This window comes from Cetorhinus maximus, chromosome 11, assembly GCF_964194155.1.
Source record: "Cetorhinus maximus chromosome 11, sCetMax3.hap1.1, whole genome shotgun sequence".
Classification (NCBI taxonomy): domain Eukaryota; kingdom Metazoa; phylum Chordata; class Chondrichthyes; order Lamniformes; family Cetorhinidae; genus Cetorhinus; species Cetorhinus maximus.
The window spans coordinates 11,499,638-11,525,430 of NC_135889.1; the positions used below are offsets into that span (position 1 = coordinate 11,499,638).

General features: G+C 45.5%; 1 protein-coding gene across 11 annotated transcripts in view; it reads right to left on the minus strand.

Annotated features, from left to right (window-relative positions):
• LOC144686390 (disintegrin and metalloproteinase domain-containing protein 23-like) overlaps window positions 1-25,793 on the minus strand; it is a 198,610-nt gene that overhangs the window by 48,613 nt on the left and 124,204 nt on the right. For all 11 annotated transcript variants that reach the window (XR_013577924.1, XM_078551539.1, XM_078551537.1 and 8 more), the window contains exons 15-20: window positions 23,925-24,024; window positions 22,941-23,012; window positions 9,924-10,010; window positions 8,001-8,081; window positions 4,417-4,467; window positions 4,235-4,298 (exon numbers count right to left, since the gene is read on the minus strand). Coding sequence is in view for 10 of the 11 variants with exons in the window: in XM_078551539.1 (XP_078407665.1) it covers window positions 4,235-4,298; window positions 4,417-4,467; window positions 8,001-8,081; window positions 9,924-10,010; window positions 22,941-23,012; window positions 23,925-24,024 (455 nt within the window). In the remaining variant the exon portion in view is untranslated. The remainder of the gene's footprint in view (window positions 1-4,234; window positions 4,299-4,416; window positions 4,468-8,000; window positions 8,082-9,923; window positions 10,011-22,940; window positions 23,013-23,924; window positions 24,025-25,793) is intronic.

Sequence of the window (25,793 nt, forward strand, 5' to 3'; positions counted from 1 at the left end):
TTGCATACGGTGCAGTATAAGAGTTTAAGTAAATGTAGCTTCTGCCCAAAATGCATGGAGCACGTGAAACGCTATAAGTAGTAATTTTGGGTCGGATTTTCCAGTCCCTCTGCGAAATTCCTGCCTGAAGTCAACAGACCTTTTTCTGGTCTGTCAAATTTACCTTCCCCATGGCGGGCAGGACCGGAAAGTTTAGGTATTTGAAACTGGCATTAATGTAAACAAAAACAGCTTGCATTTGTATCGTGCCTTTATCACAATGAAACGTCCCAAGGTGCTTTACAGGTGCATCACAAAGCAAAATTTAACCCTGAGCCAAATATTAGGGCAGGTTACCAAATGCTTGGTTAAAGAGGTAGGTTTTTAGGAGCATCTAAAAGGAGGCGGCAGAGGTAGAGAGACAGAGAGATTTAGGGAGGGATTTTCAAAGCTTAAGGCCAAGGCACCTGAAGGCATAACCACCAATGGTCGAGTGATTAATATCAGGGACACCCAAGAAACAAGAATTAAAAGAGAAAACAAAAACAAAAATACCTGGAAAAACTCAGCAGGTCTGGCAGCATCTGCCGAGAGGAACACAGTTAACGTTTCGAGTCCGAATGACCCTTCAACAGAACTAAGTAAAAATGGAAGAGAGGTGAAATATAAGCTGGTTTAAGGGGGGGTGGGACAGGTGGAGCTGGATAGAGGGCTAGTGATAGGTGGAGATAACCAAAAGATGTCATAGACAAAAGGACAAAGAGGTGTTGAAGGTGGTGATATTATCTAAGGAATGTGCTAATTAAAGGTAGAAAGCAGGACAAGCAAGGTACAGATAGCCCTAGTGGGGGTGGGGTGGGGTGAAGGAATCAAAAAGGCTAAAAGGTAGAGATAAAACAATGGATGCAGAGGCTGAGCGTCAACTCGCAGACACTTCCTGCTACCTCTCCCTGGACCATGACCCCACCACTGAACATCAAGCCATTGTTTCCAGGACTGTTACTGACCTCATCTCCTCTGGAGGTCTTCCTTCCACAGCTTCCAACCTGATAGTCTCCCAACCTCGGACAGCCCACTTCTACCTCCTACCCAAAATCCACAAACAGGACTGTCCCGGCAGACCGATCGTGTCAGCCTGTTCCTGCCCCACGGAACTCATTTCTTGCTATCTTGACTCCATTCTCTCTCCCCTTATCCAGTCCCTTCCCACCTACATCCGTAATTCCTCTGACACCCTACATCATATCAACAATTTCCAGTTCCCTGGCCCCAACCGCCTCCTCTTCACCATGGACGTCCAATCGCTCTACACCTCCATCCCCCACCGGGATGACTCTCCGCTTCTTCCTCGAACAAAGGCCCGAACAATCCCCATCCACCACTACTCTCCTCCGTCTGGCTGAACTTGTTCTCACACTGAACAATTTCTCCTTAAACTCCTCTCACTTCTGCCAAATAAAAGGTGTGGCTATGGGTACCCGCATGGGCCCCAGTTATGCCTGTCTCTTTATGGGGTATGTGGAACATTCCTTGTTCCAGTCCTACTCTGGCCCCCTCCCACAACTCTTTCTCCGGTACATCGATGATTACTTCGGTGCAGCTTCATGCTCTTGTCTGGACCTGGAAAAATTTATTAATTTTGCTTCCAATTTCCACCCCTCCATCATTTTCACATGGTCCATCTCTGACATTTCCCTTCCCTTCCTTGACCTCTCTGTCTCAATTTCTGGTGATAGACTGTCCACCAATATCCATTACAAGCCTACCGACTCCCACAGCTACCTCGACTACAGCCCCTCACACCCCGCTTCCTGTAAGGACTCCATCCCATTCTCTCAGTTCCTTCGCCTCTGTCGCATCTGTTCTGATGATGCCACTTTCAAAAACAGTTCCTCTGACATGTCTTCCTTCTTCCTTAACCAAGGTTTTCCACCCATGGTGGTTGACAGGGCCCTCAACCATGTCCGGCCCATCTCCTTCGCATCCGCCCTCACACCTTCCTCTCCCTCCCAGAAGCATGATAGCGTCACCCTTGTCCTCACTTATCACCCCACCAGCCTCCGCATTCAAAGGAGCATCCTCCGCCATTTCCGCCAACTCCAGCATGATGCCACCACCAAACACATCTTCCCTTCACCCCCCCTGGCGGCATTCCGCAGGGATCGTTCCCTCCGGGACACCCTGGTCCACTCCTCCATCACCCCCGACACCTCAACCCCCTCCCACAGCACCTTCCCATGCAACCGCAAAAGGTGCAACACCTGCCCCTTTACTTCCGTTCTCCTTACCGTCCAAGGGCCCAAACACTCCTTTCAAGTGCAGCAGCATTTCACTTGCACTTCCCTCAATTTAGTCTACTGCATTCGTTGCTCCCAGTGCGGTTTCCTCTACACTGGAGAGACCAAACACAGACTGGGTGACCGCTTTGCAGAACACCTTCGGTCTGTCCGCAGGCATTACCCAGACCTCCCTGTCACTTGCCATTTCAACACTCCACCCTGCTCTCATGCCCACATGTCCGTCCTTGGCCTGCTGCATTGTTCCAGTGAAGCTCAACACAAACTGGAGGAACAGCACTTCATCTTCCGACTAGGTACTTTACAGCCTTCCGGACTGAATATTGAGTTCAACAATTTTAGATCATGAACTCTCTCTTCCATCCCCACCCCCTTTCCGATCTCCCCCTTTTTTCCCTAATAATTTATATAGATTTTTCTTTTCCCACCTATTTTCATTATTTTTAAATGTATTTCCATCCATTGTTTTATCTCTACCTTTTAGCCTTTTTAGATTCCTTCACCCCACCCACCCCCACTAGGGCTATCTGTTCCTTGCTTCTCCTGCTTTCTACCCTTAATTAGCACATTCCTTAGATAATATCACCACCTTCAACACCTCTTTGTCCTTTTGTCTATGACATCTTTTGGTTATCTCCACCTATCACTGGCCCTCTATCCAGCTCCACCTGTCCTAACCCCCCTTAAACCAGCTTATATTTCACCTCTCTTCTATTTTTACTTAGTTCTGTTGAAGGGTCATTCGGACTCGAAACGTTAACTGTGTTCCTCTCCGCAGATGCTGCCAGACCTGAGTTTTTCCAGGTATTTTTGTTTTTGTTTTGGATTTCCAGTATCCGCAGTTTTTTTGCTTTTATGTAAGAATTAAAAGAGTGCAGGTATCTCGGGGGATTGTGGGGCTGGAGAATATTACAGACATAGGGAGCAGGTGAGGCCATAGAGGGCCTTGAAAGCAAAGATGAGAATTTTAAAGTCAGCGTGTTGCTTGACCAGGAGCCAACTCAGATCAGTGAACACAGGGATGGTTACATTTTGGCCTATATAAGTGCCTTCCCATTTTGAAGGCGAACGTTTTAAGCAATGGTGTCTGCACATGAGTTCCCAATAATTTCAATGACCGGTACACTTTATAAGACGGTTATGTTTTAAACTGTCTCTTTTAATTTAAGCTAAAATAGAATGACCTGAAATGGGAGATGGTGTGTGAAGTTGTACTGAACTCTGTCTGGCGACAGGCCCATCTGATTTGGTTGCCATGGGAATGGGGGCCCAGGTCAAGCCCTATTGAAAGCCAGGTGCAAGCTTTAAAACTGAACACAAAGGAGGAGGTAGCTGTTCTTGATGCTGGCAGACTCACGTAGACTCTAAGGCAGTCAGACAGGGAGTTGGGCAGCATGACACACAACAGGTGCTGCTGTGCCAGGAAGAAAAGGACTACTTTTGGGTTGATCACCAAATGGAGGGCTGGTGAGGACCGAAGCCATGTTCGAGGAGACCTGGTGTGAAAAGCTAGAGACCACAGAATCACCAGAGAGAAGCTTGTGACGGGAAGTCCATTTGATTGTGCTGAAAGAGTTGAGTGAAGGGGACTTTGCTTAAAAAGACATTTTAAGATTCATCTGGGTGAAGCAGGAAGAGATCCCATTAGCACCAGGAGGAGCTTAGAACTTTAACTCGAGACTACATTTCTACTCAGAGTGCAGTGTAACATTAAAACACGGTGTGGGGTTTTCAGTTGTGTTAAGAAATTAAGGGGGAATATCTCCTCTGTAGTTTAGTATATTAGTTGCCTATTAAGTAATGTTTAGTCGATGTTGATTTTAGTTGGTTTATTGCAATAGAAGTCTTAAAATGTGAAATCTTGTGTGATTCTTTGCATGGGTCACTGCATATCTCCTTTTAAAAGTTATTGGGTCTCTACAGGGATCATAACACAGCACAGAACATGGTTCACTTACTTGAGCCCCAGATCAGTTTGCACTGGTTGTCCCTTGTTTTGCATTCTCCACTGAAGCATCGGCCCTGCAAGGTGAAAAAGATCCAGGGTCAACTTTGACTCTGGGCCACTGAGGACAAGGGATAAGCCTTGTTTCGTGAAACATGCCGACACGACCCTGCATGAACGCTAAACTGCACCTACCTGGTTAAGGTCACAGGTATATGCATCCTGCTTGTGAAGGTTGGGTGGGCACTGGGAAAAGAAAACATAATAAACACATTTAAAATTGATTATTACATAAGATTACATATGGCACAGAAACAGGCCATTTGGCCCATACAGTCAATGGTGGCGTTTATGCTCCACTCAAGCCTCCTCCCATCTTTCGTCATCTAAATCTATCATCAGAGCCATCTATTCTCATCTCCTTCATATACTTGTCTAGCTTTCCCTTAAATACAACCAGACTTTTTACTTCAACCACTCCCTGTTGTAGCGAGTTCTACATTCTCACCAGTGTCTGGATAAAGAAGTTTCTCCTGAATTCCCTATTGGATTTCCTGGTGACTTATCTTACATTGATGGCCTCTATTTATGCTCTTCCCCACAAGAGGAAACCGTTCTCTCTCTCTGTATCCACTCTATCAAAACCTTCCATAATTTTAAATGCCTTATAAGTCACCTCTCAGCCTTCTTTTTTCAAGAGAGGAGACCCAGTCTGTCAATCCTTTCCGGATTTGTATATACACACAAGCACACACTTCTGATGCCATCCTTGTAAATCTTCTCGACACCCTCTCCAGTGCCTCTTTATCCTTTTTATCATAATTTTATGATAATTCAGAAGGACTGATGGGCTGGTCTCTTTAGGAGACCCTAGCCAAATGTTACCCCCTCTCCAATAGCACAGACTGGTTAATGTCAAGGAAAATGACCGGTGGATAAACCTTTGTGCTCCCATGGCAACACTTCCTGTTAGGAGCCTGAGTTTATAAGGTTATCCTCTTGTTCAAAACATAACTTGACCAATAGGGTTCAGGAGATAAAATTAACATCATGAATCAAAGCTCCTAGATACACCTCCTAAACTGGGTACCTTTGTGGTAATAATACGATAAAAATTGCTGTTGACCCTTTTTTTTGAAAAATGCCTCAGTCTTGGAGCGTTGCTGGCAAGGCCGACATTTATTGCCTGGTTACCCTGAGGAGCAGGTAGTCGGCCATCTTCTGGAACTGCTGTGGTCCACAGGGTAAATGTACTCCTGCAATGCTCTTTTCTTTAAGCAATTTAGTAGAATCGAATGGCTTGCTTGGCAGAGGACAGTTAGAAGGCATGCACGCTGGTTTGGGAATGGAGTCACATGTTTGCCAAGTGAGGTGCGGCTGGCAGGTTGCCTCCCAAATGCTAGTGTCAAATTCCTCTCTTCTCTATTTTAATACAGGGCTAAGAACCCAAAGGGCTAAGAATGTCCATTGAGACTGGGAGAGGAATCCAATATTCCCACTGTAGCATCAAAAAGCAAAACGCCACAGATGTTGGAAATTTGAAGACAAAAAAACAATCAGCAGGTCAGGCATCGCCTGTGGAAAGAGAAACAGAGTTAACCGGCTGAATCTTGCGGAGGGGACTAGGGTCTCAGCCGTCAGCTCTCCAAACCCCACGTCACCTCTTTTAGGGAAGGCTTCTTGTTCCACTCAGGCACTTGACAGGCCAGCTGGGGAGGGCAGAAGTCCCGCCTGCTGAGAGCTGCCAACCAATCAGAGGTTGGCAGCTCTATTGAATGACAGCACCACCGGGAGGTGGTGGCTGCTGCTGGTATGACATCCACCCGAGGCCCAGGGTCATTGCTGGATCCCAGGCTGCAGGTAAGTGATGATGGGGGGGGTGGGGTCTAGGGGTAAGGGTCGAAGGGGAGGAGGAGGTCAGGGTCGTGGGGGAGGGGCTGTTGGCAGCCAAGCCAGGTGCATGGTTCTCAGTGAGCCAAACTCTTCCCAATGCTGGATCTCTCCACACTGGGCACTGAGGGCCTTTTAAGGAGTTAGCGCCCCAGGAGCCCACGAGAAACCCTCCAGGGTTTGCTTGTTGTGCTCCCCTTATAGCAAGCCCCCCTGCCACTGCTGGGTTAAGACCAATGGCTGCAGAATGAGACCCTTAAGTGCGCATTCCCGACCATGGGCCTTCCCACCAAGCACTTAAATCAGGGCGGAGACAGGAAGTTGATGGGGTTCCCACCCACCACCTCCCCACCTGATTAAATGGCTCCCCCCTCCCAAACCATCAAACTCACCACGGGGCAGGACAGAAGATTCTACCCAATGTTTCAGGTCAATAGCCTTTCCTCAGAACTGGAAGATGCTGGAGATGAGCAGCCTTTCAGTAATTACAGAGCCAGGGAAAGATCAGGAATAGAACAAAGAGAAAGGCTGAGGGCAGGAAAGATTTCGTGAATAAAGGGACGAAGGTGCGATGCAAAATGAGGCGAGAACGGGACTAATAAAGAAACAAAAGCTAGGTCCAGAGGAGGTGGGAATGGTTACAGCAGAGGGAAGGGTAATATTAAAAATCTGACATAATGGGTGGGGTTCCTGTAGCCCATGAATGTAATGGAGATAGATGGGTGGATCCCCAGAGATGTGGGCCGCCCTGTCCCCTGCGTGCCAATGGGGGAATCCCCAAATCTCCACCCCGCCCTCCCCCCACCTTCTCCACTCTCAGTGCCTCTGGTGCGGCCATCGCCCAGTATCTGTTGCACCAGAGAAAAGACTGAAGTTGTTAAAGTCAACGTTAAGGCCAAGACAACTGTAATGCGTCCAGCAGAAAGAAGAGATGCTGTTCCTCAAACTTACGCTGAGCTTCAGAGGAACGATATAGCCGGCCGAGAATGCAGAGGCCAGAGCAGAAGCGGAGAGCTGAAGTGTGCAGGTAACCGGAAGCTCAGAGTCGTTGTTTGCAGGTAGATCAGGGGTGTTCAGGTCACTACTGCTCAATTTATGACAGATAAACAGGACTTAACTCAGCAGTAATCTATCCCCAAACTCCTTGTAAAACATGTTAGGGCAAAATAGCTGTCAGTGGTCTTTCTTTTAAGACGCCACTAGGGGGTTGCAACTTGGAGGCAAAACGATACTGGGGTTAAAAGGAGTTAAAAGGGTTAAGTTGCGAGGACAGGCTGTTTTGGGATCAGATCAGGAAGAATTTCTTCACACAAAGGATGGGGAAAATCTCAAAGTCTCTCTCTTTCTCAAAAAGCTGTTGAGGCTAAGGGTCAACTGAAAATTGTTCGACTGCCACTTCGCACAAGTTAAGATCATTCTGTTTAGAACATTTGTGATTAAATATTGATTCTGGGGGATACGCTTACCCTAAAATGATAAATGAGGCGTCTCTGCAGTCAAGGGACGAGGAGGTGAGATGGAGCCAGGTTTCCCTGGATTCCAATCTCTGCTGTTTTGACCCTTTGTGGCCTTTTGATAGGCCTCAGGCCTCACCAAGACCATTAACTGCCATTCCAAAATGACTCCTTTTGGACTGATGCAGTCTTTTTTTTAAATCTTCCAGCTGCATGGACCCAGGGGACGTGAGACCCTATTGGGGCCAGGTGCTGCTGAAATGGCCTTGCGGGTACCCTGTTGCGCAAGTGACCCCATCACCCGCAATTTGGGATGGAGTCTACCGTCAACCATGGGGGAAGATGTTGTTTGGAGGCGGGGGGGGAATGGTCTGCTCCACCGTTCTTCCACCCCTACAGAATTTTGGGCCCACTAGTAGAATGGACGATACATACCTGGCCGGAGTCTCCCGTGCAGTACTCTGCTATATCGCAATCATTCACTGCATCTCGACAATCGTACCCTCGCTTTATGAACTGAGTAAAGAACACAGAACATTACTGAGTTACTTACTGACCATTTTAAAAAAAAATCAATTCTAAAAAGGTTTATCTTGTTAATGCTCCTCATGGGGAGCTTGCTGTGCACAAGTTATCTTCCGCGTTTCCTACATTACACTGAGAAAAGGACTCTTTCGATTGTGGAGTGCTCTGGGACGTCCTGAGGTCGTGCAAGGCTCCATATAAATGCAACAGTCTTTTACGCCATCTTTCACCTCCTCAGTGGTTTTGTTTGGCCTGCGATGTGGTCCTGGTGCTGTGTGTGACAAGGCGGGAATGTTGCGACGCCACATTAAGTGAGCAGACATCAGGGACGGGATTTTCAAAGCAGGGTAAGGAAACCCCACACCCAGGTAAGTGCCGGGTCCCAACCCCGAGCCGGCGTCACTGACGCAATGAGATTTTTAAACTCAGAGGCCCTAATTGGGTCAGCAGCAGGTTCGGTGTCCAGTTAGTGTCTCTGGGCACCCCCTGGATGCAGGGATGCGGGGACTGGCTCTGGGTGGGGCGGGGGCACGATTCCCAAAGGGACTGGACTTGCCACTGGCTGGAGGAATGGAGCATGCAGGAGGGGAGAGGGCCAGCAGCCTCACTGTGCAGGCAGGTACCCCAGCGCTCGCTCAACAGTGCCAACTTTGTTCCATCAAATCAGCAGCAACGACGAATTGTGTCTCCCTGCCATGCTCCTGACAGCTGTGCACTAACGCGTCATTCGCTCTGCCCATTCGAACGAGCTTAACAGCCAATTAATTGGAGGCGAGTGGGTTACCGGCCTCTCCCCAGCCGCTCGCCATCCCAGAGGTGTCGGGGGACTGACACGCCAACCAGGAGCGCTATTTTCAAAGGGTGCCCTCATGGACTGAAATTCCAACCCTAGGTTTTTTAAAAATTATTCTTTCACGAGGTGCGGGCGTCGCAGGCAAGGCCAGCATTTCTAGAGTTTATTAACACACACCCAATGTTAATGCTGCGTTTCCTTGTTAATTGTTTGTTGACGGCCGTGCTTTCAGCTGCCTAGGCCCTAAACTCTGGAATTCCCTCCGTAAACCTTGCCGCCTCTCCACCTCTCTTTCCTCCTTTAGGATGCTCCTTAAAACCTACAGCTTTGTTCACCTGCCTCAATATCTCCTTATGTGGGGCGGTGTCAAATTCTGTGAAAGGGCTTTGGGACGCTAAAGGCGATATGTAAATGCAAGCTGTTGTTGTTAATCAGCAGTTAATGTCAACTCACTGACTGATTCGGCATTCCTTTCATTCCTAGATCACATTCATCTCTTTCTTAACGGAAAGAAGGGCTTGCATTCCTGCAGCAGTTTCATGACCTTAGGAGGTTCTAGAACAGTCTATACAACCAACAAAATACTCACTGAAGTGCAGTCACTGTTATAACATAGGAACCACTCGCGTTCCAGCTGGTATACTCCTTTGCTTCTAGAATTCCCTGAAATTGTAGAGATAGAGGACAGAAATACCCTCGCGCAACACCAACTCCTCCACACCATAGCTTTGCCGTGTGTTGAAAGACCTTATAAATGGTAGTTATGGTGTTAGGGGGTGGGGTGGGCCGGTTACTCCTGGGCAAATGAATGCTAAACAGAATTGCGGTTTCTCATCCTACCCGCACAGCCCAGTTGCTCACGGTTCCCCTGGAAACTGCTGACACTAAACCCATTAGATTGTCATCGCTTTCCCCACCCCCTCACCCCCCAGCACCCTGCATTGGTGAGGAGTCTGGTTTGCAGGCATTAGCCCCATGGAGATCACTGCATTGGGCACACGCAGAGCTACGGCAAAGCTGGTATTGTTGGCATAAGTTACCTGGCAAGTGTGATTGCAGCAAGGTCCATCGCTGCAATGGGCACCATTGGCAAGGGAACACTTCTTACAACAGCTCCCAAAGCATTCCTTGGGGGAGGGGGGGAACGGAAAGAAACAAGGAAAAGTCATCCACCAAAGTCATACACAGAATCCACACCCCAGAAACAGGCCATTGGGCCCAACTCGCCTATGCTGGTGTTTATGTTCCCCATGAGCCTCCTCCCACTGTACCTCAGCTGACCATATCAAAATAGCCTTCCATTCCTATCTCCCTCATGTACTTATCTCGATTCCCCTTAAACGCATCTATGCTATTCACCTCAACTACTCCATGTGGTAGCGAATTCCGGACTCTGACCTCTCTGGACAAAGAAGTTTCTCCGGATTTATCCCTACTGGATTTATTGACAGCTAACTTATATTTATGGCCCCTAGTTTTCGCAGCATCACGTTATCTTTACAGCGCAGAAGGGGGTTATTTGGCCCATCGAGTCTGCACTGGCTCTCTGGAAAAGCATTCCACCTAGTCCCACTCCCCTGCCTTATCCCCGTAACCTTACACATTCTCTCTTTTCAGGCAGTAATCCAATTCCCTTTTGAATACCTCGATCGAATCTGCCTCCACCACCTTATCAGGAAGCTTGCTCCAGACTCCAAGCGCCCCTTTGGGTGAAAAAACTTTTCCTCACATCACATTTACTCTTTTTGCCAATTATTTTGAATCTGTGCCCTCTAGCTCTTGATGCTCTCTTAAGTGGGAACTATTTACCCTGTCCATGCCCCTCAGGATCATGACTACCTCTATCAAGTCTCCTCTCAGCCTTCTTTTCTCCAAGGAAAACAGTCCCAACCTCTCCAATCTATCCTCATAGCTACAGATCGTCATCCCAGGAATCATTCTTGTGAATCTCCTCTGTACTCTCTCCAATGCCTTCACATCCTTCCTCAAGTATGGCGCCCAGAACTAGATGCAGTACTTCAGATGAGACCTAACTAGTGTCTTATACACGTTTGACATGATCTTCTTACTCTTACACTCAATGCCCCTATTAATAAAGCCTAAGATACTATATACTTTATTAACTGCTTTCGCAACATGCTCTGCCATCTTCAATGACCTATGTACGTATACACCGAGATCCCTCTGTTCCTGCACCTCCTTTATAGCTTCTCCCTTTATTTTATACTGTCTCACCATATCTTTTCTGCCAAAACAAATCGCCTCACACTTCTCTTTAATGAACTTAATCTGCCACTTGTCTGCTCAATGCACCATGTTTCTGTTCTTTTGAAGTTCAAGTCTATCCCCATCACAGCTAACAACATTTCCAATCTATGTATCATCTGCAAATTTTGAAATAATGCCTTGTACACCACAGTCTAGGTCATTAATATATATCAGGAAGAGCAAGGGTCCCAACACTGACCACTGATGAACTCCACTACAAACCTTCCTCCAATCTGAAAAACAACCATTTATCACTACTCTCTGCTTCCTGTCACTCAGCCAATTTCTTATCCAAGTGCCTACTTTCCCTTTTATTCCATGACCTAGAATTTTGCTTACAAGTCTGTTGTGTGGTACTATATCAAATGCCTTTTGAAAATCCATATATACATCAACAGCGTTTCCTTTATCAACCTTCTCTGTTACTTCCTCAAAAAACTCCAGCAAGTTAGTTAAACATGATTTTCCCTTGATGAACCCATGCTGACTTTCCTTAATTATCCTGCACTTGTCTAAGTGATTATTGATTTTATCCTGTACTATAGTTTCAGAAGTTTCCCTACCACTGCAGTCAAACTGACCGGCCTGTAGTTGCCAGCTTTATCCTTGCACAACTTTTTCAACAAGCGTGTAACATTCACAGTTCTCCAGTCCTCTGGGACCTCCCCTGTATCTAAGGAAGACTGGAAGATTATCACTAGTGCCTCTGCGATTTCCACTCTCACTTCCCTCAGAACCCTTGGATGTATCTCATCCAGTCCTAGTACCTCATCTATTTTAAGTAAAGATAGCCTTCCCAACACCTCCTTCCTCTCAATTGTAAGACCTTCTAGTTACCAGTTACCTCCTTTCTCAAATCGGCCTCGGTAGTAAGTTATTCCTTTGTAAAGACAGATGCAGAGTGCTCATTCAACACCTCCGCTATTTCTCCAACCTCCATATGCAAGTTCCCTTTATTGTCCCTAATTGGACCTACTTATTCTTTTACCACCCTTTTATTATTTACATGCTTAAAAAAGACCTTTTATGTTCGCTGCCAGCCTCTTTTCATGCTCTCTCCTTACTTTTCTCATTAGTTTCTTCCCTTCCCCTCTGGTCCTTCTTATTCAGCCTGATTCTCCATTGTATTTTCCACCTGACATCTGTTGTACACACACTTCTTCCTTTTCATCTTTACCTCTATCTCTCTTGTCATCCAAGGCACTCTGGATTTATTTGTCCTACCTTTCCCCTTCAAGGGAATGTGCCTTGACATTGCCTACAATACTTCTTCCTTGAAGGTGGCCCATTGTTCAGCCACTGTCTTTTCTGCCAACATTTGATTCCAACTCACTCAACTCAGTTGCATTCTCAACCCATCGAAGTTGGCTTTCCCCCAATTAATTATCCCTGTTCTAGATTGTTCTCTGTCCTTTTCCATAATTAACCTAAACCTTGTGATACAATGGTCACTGTTCCCTTGAGGCTCTCCCCAGTCTATATTTGGTTAATTGAAGCCCCCCATTATAATTACTCTATAACTCTTGCACCTCTCCGTAATTTCTTTGCAAATTTGTTTCTCCACATCCTTTCCACTAGTTGGTGGTCTATATACTACACCAACCAATGTTATTGCACCTTTCCCATTCCTTACCTCTAGCCAGAGTGATTCTGTCCTTGACCCCTCCGGAATATCCTCTCTGTCCGCTAGTGTAATGTCATCTTTAACCAATATTGCCACTCCCCCACCTCCTCTTCCTTTCCTTCTCTCTTAAACACCTCGTACCCAGGAATATTTACCCAGTCCCGCCCTTCTTTGAGCCAGGTCTCTGTTATAACAATAATATCATAGTTCCATTTATCAACCTCTGCCTGCAATTCACCAATCTTTTTAACCACAGTCCGTGCATTCACATACATGCAGATTAATCCTGATTTAGGCTTTTTAACTGTTCTGCTTATTCTGACCCCCATCTAAGGACTTACTGTTGCCTATTCTAAATCAATCCAACTCTCCAAGTATTCTATCTACCTTGATGCTACTCTCTGATATATCCTCCTTATCAGTTGATACTTCACTACTTCCCACTATCAGTTTTTCTCCTCTGCACTCTGAATGTCCCCCGAGGTTCCCATCCCCCTAACAACAAAGTTTAAACCCTCCCCAACAGCACTAACAAGCCTCTCTGCAAGGACACTAGTCCCAGTCCTGTTAAGATGTTCCCCAAAACTGGAAACTTCTCTGTGTTTACTGCATCAAACCCCTTTATAATTTTGAAGAGCTCTATCAGGTCACCTAGGCTAATACATTAGCTGGATTAACTGTGGTTCAGTTGACTCGATAATTCATGCATTTCTTTCTTGTACAAGACACATTTAAACAATATAAACGGGAATGCCCCTGATTCAGTGAGTGATTGCTTCAGATGGCTAGATACTGAGCTGTGCTAGCCTGGAAGGTCATAGGGTCTAGTTTGCACAGGTTTAGCTGCCCTCTGTTGGAGCTGTAGTCAGCATGCTACAATTTTCCTCAGTGCCCTGGGGCTAGGGAGAGGCCATCAGTCACGGTTCCTGCTCATGATCATTTATCCAGCCTGTTACATGACTGTACAGTGAAATGTGTTCCAGAAACAATACTTCCAGCAGGTGCAGATGGCACAGCAGCGTGTAGCTTTCAGGGCTGCTGCCTTCTCCCAAACCACCCCCAGGAATATCTGCCATATCAGGTCTGCAGTGCATCCTTATATTGACCAACAGGCTGAAATTATACTTGTAAAGAGGCAACATCTTCGCCTCCCAAACCTGCTACCTCGCCCACCGAGAAGGACAAGGGAAGTAAGGGAACGCCATCACTTCTAAGTTCCGCCCCGGAGTCACACGCCAATGACATTCATCATCATTCCTTCATCGGCACTGGCTCAAAATCCTGGAACTCCCTACCTAACAGCGCCTTCCAAACCCATGACCCTTACCACGTAGAATGACAAGGGCAGTAGATGCAAGGGATGTTTCAACTGGGAGGGGAGGAGTGGGCGAATTATCTAGCCCCACTACTCCGCAGCCTGTGCCATTAATTTAAATGTTTAATATTCTCACTGAAATGGTCAATTGTGCACCTGTAGCTCTAGTACCCAGAAGAAAAGAGACGCTGACCAGGCTTCTTTCAAAAACTCAGAACGATTAATTTATTTTTTACAAAACTTCTTCTAACAAGTTGCGAGTACTGGTTCACACACAATTGTAATTGGGAAGTATAACTTTCTACCTTCCTAAAGAATTCCCACAGCACCCACACAGACACACACACAAACAAACAAAGGACAAACAGATAGCGTCTCTCTGCAGAGATAGGCTGTGGAGGATGGGCGTTGTAAAATAAAGGGTAAAGTCCGCAGGATCTCGGTGCTGCCGACCTGGAGTTCTCCCGTGTGCAGACGGACTACTGGCCCCGTTAGATGCCTGGAAGTTCCCACCAACTGTCCAGCTTTGCAGGTCCAAATGCAGACTGGTTACACTCAGATGAGGGTTCTCTGGCTACAGGTTGATAGCCGCGAACATTTTCAGGCAAGGTAGAGAGAGGGAGCCTTCCTTTCTCAGCTTGTTCTCCAACAAGACTGCCTCCAAAATAAGCAGGTTTATAACTTAAGTTTTTTCTCCCATGTGATTTCCAGCAAGTTATCAACCTTCCTTTTCAGTTCTTTCTCTCCATCAATTAAAATGATTGCAGTTTAAAACAAACAACCAGATCTTCCGCAAGTACCATAAAGGTCAGGTGATTTCTTCGATGAGGCCTGCTTGCTGACAGTTCCAACGTGAATTTATGACCTTCTTAAAAAAAAATCCCAGGTTAATATCCGAACGTCCAGATCATGCCATGTCTTTCCATTTTGTAAAAGAAAAATTCAGTCGAGAGATGTGATTCTAACATGGCTCCGCCCTTAAGAGATGAAACACCATTTCCAACTGTGTTTCATCGCAAAGTATACAGAATGAGATATGTATAACATATAAACAGTTCAAACATGCATTCACTCAGCCGTTCGTTCCTTATCACAGAATCTGTTCAGTTTTCTGACTTTCTTGCTTTCCAGACAATTATAAACAATTTACATTCTTGATAATACATCAGTAGCTGTTCCAGAAATGTGAACAGTCTGCAAGTTATAAGGTTTTAGCAAGTTCCATCGGAACAGTCTGTCATTCTGAGTCTTAAATTTTTCCACAAAGGCCAAAGGATTATGGCCAGTATATACTAATGTTTCTTTACAGCCATGACGACCATATACCGCAAAATGCTTAAGAGTCAGTAACAATCCCAGGGTTTCCTTTTCTACCATAGAGTATCTCTTTTCTAAAAAAGTTAAATTGGCATCAAAAGTACCCTACTGGTTTCTCTATGCCTGATTCATCATCTTGCAATAAGACTGCGCCCACCCCCAAGTCACTAGCATCGAATGCCAGCTTGAGAGGTTTAGCGAAATTAGGGGCAGCTAATACTGGTTCATTAGTTAGAATCCCCTTCAGCTTCTCAAAAGCTGTCTGCCACTCTTGACCGTACCACCTTTGCTTTCATTTGCAATAACTCCATTAGGGGAGCCACTGTCGTGAAGTTTGTCACAAATTTACGATAGAAACCGCACATCCCTAAAAATCTCATGACTTCCCGTTTAGTTTTAGGGACAGGAAATTCCATCAAAGCCTGTACCTTCGCTGTTCGTGGAAAGACTTGTCCCTGCCCTACGACACGCCCTAAATAAGTTACTCACGCTTTTGCGAACTCAGTTTTGGCCAGAACCAGAGCTGCCAACTGTAATTGTTTAAATAAGGTTTCCAGTTGTTAGAAATGGTCTTGCCATGTGTTGCTATAAACCAATACATCATCCAAGTAAACCACACAGTAAGGAGCATTAGTGATCACCTGGTTCATTAGTCTTTGGAAAGCGGATGGAGCATTTTGACATTACTTGACATTGGTATAGCCCATTTGGTGCAACAAAAGCCGATATCTCCTTAGCTCGCGATGTTAAAGGTACTTGATAGTATCCTTTCAACAAATCTATCTTAGTAAGGAACGTGGCACTGCCAACCCTGTCAATACAATCTTCTAGACGAGGGATTGGATAAGAATCCATTTTTGTTACCGCAAAGCAGGGGATGAGGTGATAACCTTTCTATAGTCTACGCAGAATCTGGTTGACCCATCAGGTTTAGGCACTAACACTACTGGAGAACACCAACTGCTTTGACTAGGCTCAATCAGGTGATTTTCTAACATATACTGAACTTCTGCTGTCACTTCTGCTTGTTTCTCTGGACAGAACTGATAAGGATGTTGCTTTATGGGAGAAAATTCCCCTACAGCCACATCACATGTGGCTAAAGTTGTAGACCCTGATTTGTCCCTACAGGTCCCTTTAAATTCTGAAGGTAACCACACTAGATACTCTCGTTGTCCTACCTCTAAGTATGAAAACATGGTATCTAACTGTCCTAATATTTCAAAGTTGGCTAACTGGATAGTAGGAGGTTCAATTTATGAATTGTTTAATTCTCCATCTCCCTCACTCTCAGTCTCTTTCATCCTCCACTATGCTTACAACCTGACATACCGGCACTTTCCTATCCCCCTCCCTACGATGGCATCATTTTAACATATTGATATGATTCTTTTTCCTACGATCTTGTGTATTTATCAAATAATTTACTTTACTAATCCTCTTAATTACTTTGTATGGACCTCTGAACCATGTTTTCAGAGGTTCCCCCTCTAAGGGAATTAATACTAACACCTCATCCCCTGGTTGTAATGTTCGTGTCACCACTTGCTTATCTGCCCAGTATTTCATCTTTGTTGGAGAAACTTTAAGATGTTCTTGAGTCACTTTGCAGGCTCCCGTGTGCCGTTCCTGGAACACGGACACATAATCTAACAAAGAGGATTTGTCCTACTCTCCTAAAAACTTTTCTTTGATTAATTTCAGCAGACCTCTTACCTCATGTCCATAAATTAATTCAAAAGGGCTAAAACCAATACATTCATTTGGTGAATCTTGGGTACCAAATAAAAGGAAACCCAGTCCCTTGTCCCAATCATGGGGATATTCATGACAATAATATGTCTTAATCATTGTTTTAAGTTTGATGGTACCTCTCTAAAGTTCCGTGTGTTTGTGGATGATATGCTATGGACTTTAATTGTCTTATAGCCAAACTACTCATGCTCTGAAAAATTTTAGACATAAAATTAGAACCTTGATCCGACTGGATCTCTACCGGCGATCCATAACGAGTAAAAAAAATTGGGTTAACTTCTCTACCACCACTTTAGCCTTAATGATCCTTAAAGGGATGGCCTCTGGAAATCGAGTTGTCATATCCATAATAGTAGGAATATACTGGTGCCCTGCTTTCGTTATTGGTAATGGTCCCACACAGTCCATTAACACCCTACTGAATGGTTCCTCAAAAACTGGTATAGGAATTAAGGGTGCCGGTTTGATTGCATGTTGTGGTTTTCCTATCATCTGGCACGTATGGCACACTTTATAAAACTGCACCACATCCTTATGAAGACCTGGCCAGTAAAACTGCCGGTTTATCCACGCTTGCGTTTTCCGTATCCTTACATGTCCGTATATCCATACTATCTCTTTACGATATTTGGGCGGTACCACTGCTTGATGAACAAGTGTCCACTCCACAACTGCAGGTCTGTGAGGAGGTCTCTATTTCCTCATTCAAATTCCATTTCTAACATAATAACATTCTGGAACTGCCTCAGCCTCAGCTTCAGTTTGGGCTGATTGTGCCATCTTACTTAACTCTGGATCAGCTTGTTGAGCCTCAACTAGAGAAGATTCGTTAAACATCTCTTTCGGATTATCTAAGTCTTTAACGAAAGTTTCAGCCAGCCAAATATCTGTCTGTGGTATTACTTTGACCTTTGATGATGGACTTTGCTTAGCCATTGCTCGGGTCATCACACAGAAAGGAAAAATTCCTGGAACCCTTTCCTGTAGCTGCTCTGTCTCTTTAACCTCATTTGGGCTTTCTGAAATTATGGGAGAAGCTACAACCTTCGCTCCAGCTAAATCATTTCCCAGGAGTAAATCAACTCCATCTATGGGTAACTGCTGAACAACCCCTGCCATCACTGTCCCAGACAATAGGTCACATTCCAAGTGAACCCAGTACAAAGGTACAGGTATATACTCCCCACCAATACCATTGACTAAAACTTCGGCTTTTAATGCACTCACTGGTGGAAAAGTTATGCCTTTCCCCAGCAAAAGTGTTTTAGTGGCAGCTGTATCTCTAAGTATGATTATAGGTTTAGCTACCTCATTTGAGGGATAAGGGGTTACTTTTCCCCTTGACAAAAATTAATGTACCTCATTCACCTCTCTTGAACTCACAGCAGTGTTCACACTCAACTTCATAGCTGCAGTAAGCGTCACAACTTGATCTGTCGTACTTTCAGTCAGGGGTCCTTTTCCTGAATCACACTTACGTACCCCAATAAGTCCATGGATTTCCCGCGCAACTTCCAGCAATCGGCATGAATATGTCCTATCTTGTTACAATGGAAACACTTAGGCCTTTGGATATCACTTCCACCCTCAGCATCGTCCCTTCTGGCCTGAGGAGGAGTTTCTGGGGTATTCCCAGCTGTCCCTTCTCTTCCCTGGCTACTTGCCTTCCTTTCACCTTCCCACCTTCCATGCTTCTCGGGTTTGTGGGGATGACGGAAAAAGGGTTTAGATTTATGGACCAGCTCATAATTGTCAGCCATCTCCACTGTTGTCTAGCTCTTTTAACCTTTTGGTCTTCAACATGGGTTCTAACTACTGGAGGAATTGAATTTTTAAATTCTTCCAAGAGAATTATTTCTCTAAGAGCTTCATACATTGTCTCTATCTTTAATGGCCACATCCAATGGTCAAAATTACTCTGCTTTACCCGCTCAAACTATAGGTCTGCCCAGGCTGTTTTGTTATATTCTGAAATTTCTGCCTGTATGCCTCAGGGACTAACTCATATGCACTAGGAATAGCCTTGTTTAATGCATCATAATCCACTGATAGCTCTTCTGACAGTGAAGCATAAACCTCATGAGCTCTACCCACCAGCCTACTCTGTAAGAGCAATGCCCAGATTTCGTTTGGCCACTTCATTTGTTTAGTCACTTTCTCAAACGAAATAAAAAATGCCTCTACATCCCTTTCCTCAAACTGTGGGAGAGCTTGCACAAACTTAAACATCTCCCCACTAGGGTCTGGGTTGGAGGTTTTCTCATCATCAGAACTTTCCTCAGCATCTGAGGCCTCTGTTTTTAAGGTCCAGCCTTTTAAGCTGGTATTCCCTTTCTCCTTCCTTCTCTCTTTCCATTGTCTCTTTCTTTACCCTTCTCCCTTGCCTGAAATTCCAGTTTCAGTCTCCTAAATGCTCTCTCTTTCCTTTTCTTTCATCTCTAGCCTTTTCAATTCCAATTCTCTTTCTTCTTTTTCCTCTCTTTCTCTTTCCTTTTCCCTCCAATTCAAGTTTTTTTCAGTTCCTTTTCATGTTCAAGTTGCTTCATTCACAACTGAATCTTAGCTAACTCAATTGACTCAGCCTCCCCCAGAGAGTGCGACCTCTCCTGGTATCCCTTCCATTTTCAAATGCTGCGCTATTACCTCAACCATGCCCGCTTTCCTCGCCCCTTCGAGTAATTCCAACTCAAGCTCATCTGCCAATTCCATTAGCTTACTCTTGGTTAATTTTTGTAAACCAGTCAGGGTTACATCTTCCATCTGTAAAAAAAACCTTAGCAACTTCTAATGCCATTTTAGTTTACCAATATGTAAGAAACCTGGTCTCCGTCCTTTTATCTCTTAACGATTATCAATCCGCGTCCAATTACCCGCTGTCCGTGTTTCAAAATCCTGCAAGAGCCACCAATTTATGTAACGGCCGTGATGGGAGGAGTGCGCGAATTATCAAACCCCACTACTCCGTGGGCCATACCATTAATTTAAATGTTTAATTTTCTCACTGAAATGGCCAATTGTGTACCTATACCTCTAGTACCCAGAAGAAAAGAGACTCTGACCAGGCTTCTTTCAAAAACTCAGAACAATTAATTTATTTTTTACAAAACTTCTTTTAACAAGTTGCGAGTACTGGTTCACACACAATTGTAATCGGGAAGTATAACTATCTATCTCTTCCTCAAGAATTCCCACAGCACACACACAGACACACACACAGACGAACAAAGGACAAACAGATAGAGTCTCTCTGCAGAGGTGGGCTTTGGAGGATGGGGGGTTATAAAATAAAGGATAAAGTCCGCAGGGTCTCGATGCTGCTGACCTGGAGTTCTCTCGTGTGCAGACGGGCTGCTGGTCCCGTTAGATGCCTGGAAGTTCCCACCACCGGTCCCAGCTTTGCAGGTCCAAATGCAGACTGGTTACGCTCAGATAAGAGGTCTCTGGCTACAGGTTGATAGCCGCACACAGTTTCAGGCAAGGTAGAGAGAGGGAGCCTTCTTTTCTCAGCTTGTCCAACAAGACTGCCTCCAAAATATGCAGGTTTATAACTTAAGTTTTTTCTCCCATGTGATTTCCAGCAAGTTATCGACCTTCCTTTTCAGTTCTTTCTCTCCATCAATTAAAATGATTGCAGTTTAAAACAAACAACCAGGTCTTCCTCAAGTACCATAAAGGTCAGGTGATTTCTTGGAAGAGGCCTGCTTGCTGGCAGTTCCAAGGTGAACTTATGACCTTTTAAAAAAATTCCCAGGTTAGCAGGTACAGATAATGCCAAATCCTTCCATATTGTGAATGGAAAATTCAGTCGGGAGATGTGATTCTAACAGGGAACACCACTACCTGCAAGTTCCCCTCCAGGCCACACACCATCTTGACTTGGAAATATGTCGCCGTTCCTTCACTGTCGCTGGGTCAAAATCCTGGAACTCCCTCCCTGACAGTACTGTGGGTGTACCTACACCACGTGGACTGCAGTGGTTCGAGGCGATGGCTCACCATCACCTTCTCAAGGGCAATTAGGGATGGGCAATAAAAATGCTGGCATCATCCCGTGAAAGAATGAATTTTTTTTTAAGTAGCGACACCACATGGACTACAACGCGTTAGGACAGCCTGTCACCACCTTCTAGAGAACAATTAGGGATGTGCAATAAATGCCAACCTTGCCAGTGATGCCCACATCTCCAGAATGTGCAAAAACCAAGGTTATCAGTGGGCAGGCGCAAGATGTGAAGACTGACACCCATGTGGGCATGATCGATCTTCATAGCCTTCTCTACTGCACTCAACTGTAATTCAGGTGATATCTGGTCACCAGGAGGTCATGCACAAGCAATGGCCAATGAAGGGAGCAGCCTTTAATTAGTGGTAGTCAATGGTGGCTGTATTTTTGGTTGGAGGAGGAGGATTGGTTCTTCGGAGCCCAGGGCTAACCGAGGCCTGTTTACCACTGAAAAATGCTCAGATGGGACATGAGGTTCTTGGGCTGGTAATCTGAACAGCTGTTTGCTGTGCCTTCTCCCATCTGCAAGGAGAGTGCGCCATCCAGCTTTGACACAATGAAGGAGTGTATACAATGGACAATGGTTGTTGCAGCGCTTCAAGTTGTACCACACAAAGGATATAATTGTTCCCAATTGCTAGCCTGGTAGGAGTGAGCTCCGTAACTGCAAGGGCTCCTTTGTTGGCCTTCCTTCATTCAGCTGGCATTGGGTTAGTGTTCCTCCGCTCCAAGGAGGACCAAACCTGCCGGCAGGGTGTCCAACTCACCAGCGTCAGAAAAGAGCCCAGCTTCCCATGTCTCTCCTGTACCTTTATGTCCCACTTCCCTTACCATGGCTCTCTGCAGCCTGTTAAGAGCTGCTACCTCGAAGCATTTTCCAATCCTCTGCCAATTGTACTGCAGTCCAAACGCTTTATAGCGGGTAGCCCCATTGCAGAGTGAAGAACTGCAGTTGCAGCTAAATTAGTGATTCTGGACCAACTCCAAGCCTTTCCTCCTTTTACTATTGACGAATCCAGACATGAAATGATTTCGACATCACTCTGCACCTCTATTTAACAGTTAACCCCCAACAGTAGCGCCACTGCATCTGTCTGTACGTCGATCCCCTCAGTAAGACATAGGACCATTAGAAACGGGGGCAGGAGTAGGCCATTTGGCCCCTCAAGCCTGCTCTGCCACCCAATAAGATCATGCCTGATCTGATCGTGGCCTTAGCTCCACCTTCCTGTCTGCCCCTGATAACCCTCGACTCCCTTGGAGATCAAAAATGTGTCTAACTCAGCCTTGAACATAGCATGTTCAAATTACCATGGTAACCTGAGACTCACTAGTGGCCCGATAAAAACATAAGCCTCCAAGCACCATCTAGAGCGAGACTCCCCCATTTAGCCCAGGTTGGCAGTAGACCAAATGATAGCAGTGAAAAGTCAGCGCTCTTGGCCTTTATTTCATTAGACTCACAAGGCTTTAAGATTCCCTGCAGCGTACCTCCTATCTTGGTAGATCAGGATACGGTCTAAGCCCTGGCTCCCTTGCCTGGCCTCCCCACTGTCGAATGGAAAAGCTTCAGTTTTGGGATCTGACAGGGAATACTGGATCCTCTGTCAGGCCACCGCCCATGGCGAGGTTGAAAATCGCCCCCACAACGTAACTATGGCAATGGCCGATCACTGGCCCGGCCTTCCAATCCAAGGGGAAAACGTGGCAGCAGCAGCACAGGGCAGGCCTCAAGGAGCAGGGAAAAATAAGCACGGTTGGCGCTCTAAGCTTACCACTCGCAATCCACAGTCGCATTCTTCCCCAGATTCCACATATCCATTTCCACACTCTGTGGTCTCAAACAGCTATAAAGGAACAGAGAGGAGAGGGAGAAAGCAATTGTCACACTGGGTTAGAGTTAAGGACAGAGACATTGGGTCTGTCATTCTGATTTGGGCTTGGTTGGAATGGAACAGATTGCCTTCCAACGGGCTTGGATCGTGGAACGGAACCCAGTTCCACAGGGCCTCTGTCATGCCCCATTGGTCAGAGAGGCGGGGCAGATCTTCTGCTGACCTTTTGCAGGCACGTCTTGGGGGGGGGGGGAGGTTCCTGGGTAAGCAAGGAAATTCCTGCCTTTGCATCACTGAGAGGCCTCAGCGGACTACTTAGCAACCTGAGAGCCGAGGCCCTAGAATTTGCCAGAAGCAAGATAACCCATCCCCAGAGCGGATCCATTGGTCTAATTTAATCGTTGCTGGCTCATGTTGGAGCTGAAGATTACTTCTGGGCTTCTTCGGCCTGGGGGCCAGGAAGGGCCTGGAGGTCGTCTCAGTGGAGCAGCTGCTCCCTGTCCTGCCTCCCAGCACATGGATTGTGGCAGGTCCCTCCGAGGTAACCCCAAAAATAAATAAATTAGTCCCCCAATAAAATTCGTCCCTTAAAAAATTAGTCCCAAAAAAAATTAGCCCCGGTGTTTATAGTTTAGAGGAAGTAAGAAATGGAAATTCAGACCAGCATAAAACATATTACTAACAGATTACAGTGCAACAACGAAAGATTGCAATGGCAGGAACTTGAAGGCATGACAGAGCTCATTTATGATGACCCCATCCAGATTGGTGAGAGATTAGGAAAGTTTCCTGGGAATGGGTCTTGTGCTTGTATCTTGAGTGAACCTGGGCGGCTGAGATTCAGTGAAGCTTCTGGCGAGGACTGATAACCAATACCAGTGGGAACAGGTCGAACTTGAGCCTTCCAGATTAAGAAAGCCTTACCTTTGTCGGTCTGTTGAAGAGACAAGCTCCTCCGCCTCTTTGTAGAAACTCCTTGTATTCCATAATGCTGCACTTGGAAAACTTGCGGGGATGGTAAAACCTGCAGATGGACCATAGCAACAGTAGGCATGAGAACTCAAACAAAACAAGACGAATCAAACCCAAGCCAATCGAATTAAACAGACCGAGAACTCAATCTGTCCCTGTTCGACATCCAATTCAGCAAAGTAAATCTCAACCCAATTTAGCCAAAGTCAATTCGATCAAACAAAACACAGTCCAACCCTCACAAAAACCAAACCTAACACGAACTGATCTAAAAATGGAGCCAGCCAAAAAATCAGCCCCGACCCTAAAGCTCAAAATCCGCACTCAGCTCAAAGCAATACTAAAAAAACTACACAGCCCAACGGCTCTCTCAAAGTCGAACTTGAGTGACAGTTGTGCCTTGAGCTTTCTTTCACTTCAATTATCTGTCACTGTACAAAAAGCAACCAGCAAACTGGATCAGTGTACTTACCTCAATGCCTATGGATCTGGTAGTTAAACAAAGTGAAAGTAACAACAGCAACTTGTATTTATATAGTGCCTTTAACACAATAAGACACCCCAAGGCACTTCACAGGAGCATTATAAAACAGAAGTATTGCACCAAGCCGCATAAGGAGGTTTAGGTCAGGTGACCAAAGCTTGGTCAAAGAGCTCGGTTTTAAGGAGTGTCTTAAAGGAGCAAAACGAGGTAGGGAGATTTGGGGGGGAATTCCAGAATTTAGGGCCCAGGCAAATGAAGGCGTGACCACCGGTGGTAGAGCGATTAAATCAGGAATGCTCAAGAGGCCAGAAGTGCAGATATCTTGGAGGAGATTACAGAGATGGGGAGGAGCGAGGCCATGGAGGGATTTGAAAACATGGATGAGAATTTTAAAATGATCATACGAGTGAGTGCAGGTGCTATACAAGGGAATAGCTGCAAACAAAGCAGAAAAATATAGTCCCACCATCTCTCACTGGGCCCGTTGATATACTCTGCTAAAGCTCCCCAGAGCAAAATATTAATGTGTCATTGCATTCAACACTGGTTTCATCTTATAAATGCATACATCAATTGACAGTGTTTTTGATTAATTATCAAGATTAGAAGACTTCCTTGGCATAGTGAATTTGTATATGGTTAAAGAACTTTAAGAATACACCCTGGATTGCTGCACCGTCTGAGGATACAGTCAGCCATGTCAGAAAATGTGCTTCCAATTTTCCAACGTCATCATCCATCCCTATCCCCGCTGGGGCGCGAGTCCGAATCACCTGAAATTTACCATCTGATGCACAGAGCAAATGCAAATCTTCCCCTTCCCCTCCCCAACAAACCACCCCACCCCCCAAACACTTTGGATTATTTAATTAGACTGAAGTCCACACTGAGACTACAGACTTCACATGAAGTAGATGACTTGCACTTCATTTAGATACTGGGAGGCATTGCAGGGATGCAAAACAATGGCAGCTTGGAAAAGCATGCATAAATATGCAAAAATGAACATACTGCATCATTACTGCACCAATAATATGTGAGACAACTAAATGGTACACAAGAAAAAGCAAGGACTTCTATTTATATATAAAAGCCTCAAGATGTCCCAATGTGCTATACAGCCAATGAAGTACATTTGAAATCCAGTCACTGTTGCAACACAGGAAACGGGGAAGCCAATTTGCTCACAGGAAACTCCCACAAACCACAATGTGATAATGGCCAGATAATCTGTTTTAGTGACATTGGATGAGGGATAAATATCCAAGTCACTGAGGAGAACTCCCCTGTTCTTCTTCAAAATATTGCTATGGAATGTTTTAGGTCCATCTTTGAGC